This window comes from Hemitrygon akajei, chromosome 8, assembly GCF_048418815.1.
Source record: "Hemitrygon akajei chromosome 8, sHemAka1.3, whole genome shotgun sequence".
Taxonomy (NCBI): Eukaryota; Metazoa; Chordata; class Chondrichthyes; order Myliobatiformes; family Dasyatidae; genus Hemitrygon; species Hemitrygon akajei.
Window position 1 is genome coordinate 15742376 of NC_133131.1, and position 6000 is coordinate 15748375.

Here is a 6000-nt window from a genome sequence, read left to right on the forward strand (position 1 = left end):
CTTGAACGGGACACCTGGGATTTCAATGGCTTTACTTCCTACCAAAAACACAGTATCAATGACAGTGCAAAAGACAAAACTCAAGTGCAACTTTTGCTATCAAACCCGCAGGCAAAGAGGGTGCTGTTGCTGGGTGGCAGACTGACCTTTACCCTATGGAAGCCAGGTAGCATCTCTCAGACCCTCTTATCTACTCCTTGAAGAGGACCTCACTCTGGACCATCTCCAATACCATCACTGATCTCATTAACCCTGGCACCATCCACTGCCTCCAAACTCAATGTTCCCATACCCTGGACTGCTTGCTTCAACCTCCTACTCAAGATCCACAAACCTGAATGATGGGTTAGGCCCATTGTCTCTGCCTGCTCCTGCCCCACTGAAATCGTGTCCATCCTCCTCGGTTCAGTCCCTTCCCTCCTCCATCCATGACACTCCTCCTACTCTTGATCTCTTCACTATCTTTCACTTCTCTGGCCCGGATCATCTCATTTTCACCATGTATGTCCAGTCCCTATATACTTCTATCCTCCATCAAGAACTTAATGCTCTCCACTTTTTTTCTCAGTAAAAGAACCAACCAGTCCCCTCCACCACCACCCCCTTCCGTCAGGCAGAACTGGAACAACTTCTCTTTCCACGTTCTCCAGACTGGTCATGGATACCCACGGGCCTCAACTAAACCTGCCTTTTCGATGGCTACACGGAACAGTCCATGTAATGCTTTACAACACTTCCTCCCTTACATTGATTTCTGCATTGGTGCTGCTTCTTGCACCCATGCTGAGCTTGTCAATTTCATCAACTTTCCTTCCAGCTTCCACCCTGCCTAAGGTTTACTTGGTCCTTTTCTGTCACCTCCCTTCCCTTTCATGATCTCTGTCTCCGTCTCTGGGTACAAACTATTGACCAACATCTTTTTTTTTATTAGTTTTTTTTATGCATTTTCTACATCGTTACAGATTTTTTAAAAAACCCAAATCAAAATGAGGAACATTAATACAGTGCAAAAATAAACATACAATAATAATATAATACAAAAAAAGATAATTGAGAAAGCGCCCAAATTGAAGACATGTAAAATTAGTATCCTCCCCAAGCCCCGCAACAAAAAAGAACTCCAGACCAACCACAACACAATATAGAGACTATAAATCAGGACATTCAAATCCCCAAAACTGTAAATACTCTTAAAAACAGAAGATAATAATGCCTACTACCAAAAAAAAAAGCTGAAAGCAAGGGACCGAAAAAAAAACCTTAGTTAAGAGGACGGTTATGAAAGTACTCAATAAAAGGTCCCCAGACCTTATGGAACTTTATATCCGAATTAAGAACTGAATAATGGATTTTTTCAATGTCTAAGCAGGACATAATATCATTAAGCCATTGAGCATGCGTAAGCGGGGCAACATCCCTCCATCTAAGGAGGATTAAACGTCTAGCCAGGAGAGAAGCAAAAGATAATATTCGACACTTAGACGAACTCAAACGTAAGTCTGTCTCACCCAAAAAACCAAACAGAGCAATTAAAGGGTTAGGTTCTAGGTGGTGATTCAGAATATTAGATAAAGTTATGAAGACATCTTTCCAAAATTTCTCCAGGCTAGGACAGAACCAGTACATATGAATAAGAGAGGCCTCGCCCCTTTTGCATTTATCACAAAGAGGACTAATATTAGGGTAAAATCGAGATAGTTTAGATTTAGACATATGGGCTCTATGAACAATCTTAAACTGTAAAAGGCAATGGCGAGCACAAAGCGAGGTTGAATTAACCGATTTGAGAATCGAGTCCCAAGTCTCATCAGATAAGGAGACAGTTAAATCATGTTCCCAAGCCATTCTAATTCTATCCGCAGGGGCACGTCGTAAGAATGCTAATTTATCACGAATAAATGATATTAAGCCTTTACCCAGTGGATTAATAGAAAGAAATAAATCCATAACATTTTTCTCAGGCATTTCAGGGAAGTTAGGAATTAAAGGATTAATAAAGTGTCTAATTTGGAGATATCTAAAAAAATGGGCATTAGGCAGATTGAACTTAGCAGAGAGCTGTTGAAAAGATGCGAAGCGATTATCAATAAAAAGATCTTCAAAATGTCTTATGCCCTTCCTATACCAATCATGGAATGCTGAATCATACGTAGTAGGTAAAAACAGGTGATTATGTAAGATAGGGCTAGAAAAGGAAAAATCATAGAAACCATAAAATTTCCTAAACTGAGCCCATATACGCAAAGTGTGTCTAACAAGAGGATTAACAATTAATCTGGACAAACTACTAGGGAGTACAGAGCCAAGAAGTGCAGAAATAGATAGACCTTTAGTGGAACTCAACTCCATTGCCACCCAATTAGGGCACTCAGGTTGGTCATGGAAAAAAGACCAAAAGGTAGCACAGCGTATATTGGCTGCCCAATAATATAAACGAAAGTTAGGTAAAACCATGCCACCCTCTTTTTTAGATTTTTGGAGATAAACTTTATTAATTCTAGAACGCTTATTCTTCCACAGATATGACAAAATAATAGAGTCTAAGGAATCAGAAAAAGATTTAGGAATAAAAATTGGGATTGATTGAAATAAATATAAAAAGTTAGGGAGAACATACATTTTAACAACATTAATACGACCTACCAAAGACATAGATAAAGGTGACCATTGTAACAGACTCTGTTTTATAGTATATGGAAGATTGGCAAAATTTTCACAAAGAAGATCTTTAAACTTCCTTGTGACTGTAATGCCAAGATAAGTAAATTGATTATGAACTACTTTAAAAGGGAGATCACAAAATGTTAATTCTTGTGCTTCTTTATTAATTGGGAAAAGTTCACTCTTATGTAAATTAAGTTTATAGCCAGAAAACTGGCTAAACTGATCATGAAGTGAAAACATTGGAGGTAAGGATGTAGATGGATTTGAAAGAAAAAGTAATAAGTCATCAGCATAAAGAGAAACTTTGTGAACATCTTTTATAAAACTACCGATTCTCACAGCTATACCTCTTCCCACACTGTCTCCTGTTAAAATGGTATTCCGTTCTCTCAGTTCCTCCTCCTCCGCTGCATCTGTTCCCAGAATGAAGGCTTTCCTTTCTAGGATGACATGAGGGGTCTTCCTTCTTCAAAGAAAGAAGTTTTTCTTCCTCCATCATTGATGTTGCCCTCACTCGCATCTCCTCCATTTCCCGGACATTCGCACTCACCCCATCTTTTTGTCATCTTAACAGCAATAGTTACTACCCCATGAGTATTTACTACCCCATGAGCCTCTGCATCCAACACATCACTCTCTGTAACTTCTGCATCTCCAAAGGGATCGTACCACCAAACACATCTTTATCTCACCACCACCACTCTCCACTCCCTTCGTGGTTTCCTTGTCCATTCGTCCCTCCTCACTAACCTCCCTCCAAGTATTTGCTCCTGCAAGTGGCCAAAGCACTCCACCTGTCCACTCACCTCCTCCCTTACCTCCATTCAGAGCCCTAAACATTTGCTGAATGGTGAGGCAACACTTCACCTGCTAATCTGCTGGGGTCGCCTATTTTATCTGATGCCCCCGATGCAGCCTCCTCTACATTGGAGGGACCCACCGTAAATTGGGGGACCGTTTTACTGAGCACCTCAGCTCCGTCCGCCAAAAGCAGAACTTCTCAGTGGACATTTAATTTCCAATTCCCATTCGGGCATGTTGGTCCCTGGCCTGCTCTTGTGCAAAAGATGAGGCCATCTTCAGGATGGAGGAGCGCCATCTTATATTCCATCCAGGTAGCCTCCAACCTGATGGCATGAACATTGGTCTCTCCTTCCGATATATAAAAAAAATCCCTCCCCATTCCTCCTCTTCCATTCCACACTCTGGCCCTTTACCTCTTCTTGCCTGCCTATCACCTCCTCCTGGTGCTCTTCCTCCTTCCCCTTCTCCTAATGGTCCACTCTCCTCTCCTATCAGATTCCTTCCTCTCCAGCTCTTTATCGTTCCTATCACCTTCCAGCTATCCTCCTTCTCCTCCCTCAAGCTTATTATTCTGACGTCTTTCCAGTCTTGATGAAGGGCCTTGGCCCAAAACATTGACTGTTCATTCAATTCCATGGATGCTGCCTGACCTACTGAGTTCCTCCAGCATTTTCTGTGTGCTGTTCTGGTTATAAAATCATACAGCGTGAAAAAAAAGCCCTTCAGCCCAACGCATCCATGCTGATCAAGACATCTACCTGACCTAGCAACACTTACCTGCATTTATCCCATATCCCCCTAAACCTTCTCTATCCATGTACCTGTCCCAATGTCTTTTAACCATTGTAATTTCACCTGCTTCTAGAGTTTTTTTTTCCGGCGGCTTTTACCATACATCTCCCACCGTGTGATAGAACTGTCTTTTAGTCACCTTTTAAATCTTTTGCTTCTCACATTAAATCTATATTCTATAGTTTTAAACTTCCACCACCCTCAGAAACGGACTGTGACCATCAACCTTCCACGCCCCCCCCCACTCTATAACAGGGGTTCTCAACCATTTTAATGCCATGGAACCCTACCATTAACCGAGGGATCTGTGGACTCCAGGTTGAGAACATCTGCTCTATAAGGTCATCCTTCAGCCTTCTATGCTCCAGAAAAAAACGTCCAGCCTTTCCTTTTAACTCAAGCCCTCCAGTCCCAGTTACATCCTCGTGAATCTTTTCTACACCTTTTCCAGTTGAATAACATTGTCCCTACAGCTGAGCTACTAGAACTGAACATGACAGAAAATGTGATCCCTCCAACCAATGGCCCAAAAAGCACGTCCAACGCATTCTTCCCCACCTTGTCTACCTGTACAGCCAATTTCAGGGAACTATGCACATGCACCCATACACTTGACCTCTTCCAAAACATTCTCCGTGACCTTTCGTGCTGGTTGATTTTATCAAACTCGAAACTACTATGTGCTGAACTAAACGCCAAGGGAAATCTTCAAAAGCACGTCCAACAGTCATGAACAAACCTGGTATTTTTTCTAAAAGAACATTTTACAGAGAAAAGCATAATAGATATCTGATCTGTCTGCAGCGGCCCTAAGGAACCAGTTCCTGCCTGGTTTATGGAGTAGGTCTCTTGGGAGACTGTCGCTTGCGGCCTGAGTTTGCAATTAATTATACCGCCTAAACTCGGCATTTTGTTTCTAGCGCTCGCGTTTGACCTCAGGGGCTGCCGGAGAGGGAACGCGAACGCTCACGTAAAATAAATGCCTCGGCCGGTGAGGCCCGCTTAGCCGAAAGACGTGCGGTGGGCTTACCAGCAGCCAGAATGTAGAGGCTCAAAAAGAACATCACGAACTCCTATCGTGTAAATTGCTGTTCACTGAGGGTTCAATTTCACTTTCGGTTTCCCGAATTCAACGCGCAAGGCTTTCACGATTTACAGAGCACTTTTCATAGAGAGGTTGTAATTCAACGTGCTTTACAATCTGATAGAACGCAAGGACGGAAGTCAAAAAATATATTAGGTAAAAGCAAGGTTAAATAAAAAGGTTTTGAGTTGGCGTTTAAAAGTGTCGGGTGAGTCTGTGTCCCTTATAGTTTTAGGTATTGGGCTGCACTGTTTGGGAAGGTAGGTCAACAAAGCTGACCCGCCAATTATCTTTTGAGGAAGAATGTTTAAATTTAAGAGGCCGGCGGAAAGGGACCTGAAAGCTCGAGCAGGATTATAAAACGGAAGTGATTCTGTGATGTACTCTGGTCCCTGAGAGCTCTGTCAGAGGATGAGTGACAGGTGGTGAGTGGGGAGCTAGCACAGTGACAATGCAAGGGGAGGTGGAGGGAAGGTGGGTTGGTGAAGGAGATGGAGAGAGGGGAGCTTGGTCTCCCCTCAACAGTCCCCTCAAAAGTCAACAGTTGTTGTGGCCAACATTGTCGTAGGGACTGCAAGACGATGGGCTCCGAGCATGAACAGAGTGGAAAGGGGAAGGCAAAAGAAAGTAGGAGGACACACAAGATGGCGAGGTGG

General features: G+C 42.8%; 1 protein-coding gene across 1 annotated transcript in view; it reads right to left on the bottom strand.

Moving 5' to 3' along the window:
* The window catches only part of LOC140731668 (tapasin-like), a 36867-nt gene extending 31410 nt beyond the window's left edge, over positions 1–5457 (bottom strand). Inside the window, exon 1 of the mRNA XM_073053316.1 lies at positions 5291–5457. Coding sequence (XP_072909417.1) covers positions 5291–5324 — 34 coding nt within the window. The 5' untranslated portion in view covers positions 5325–5457. The remainder of the gene's footprint in view (positions 1–5290) is intronic.
* Positions 5458–6000: the final 543 nt, after the last annotated feature.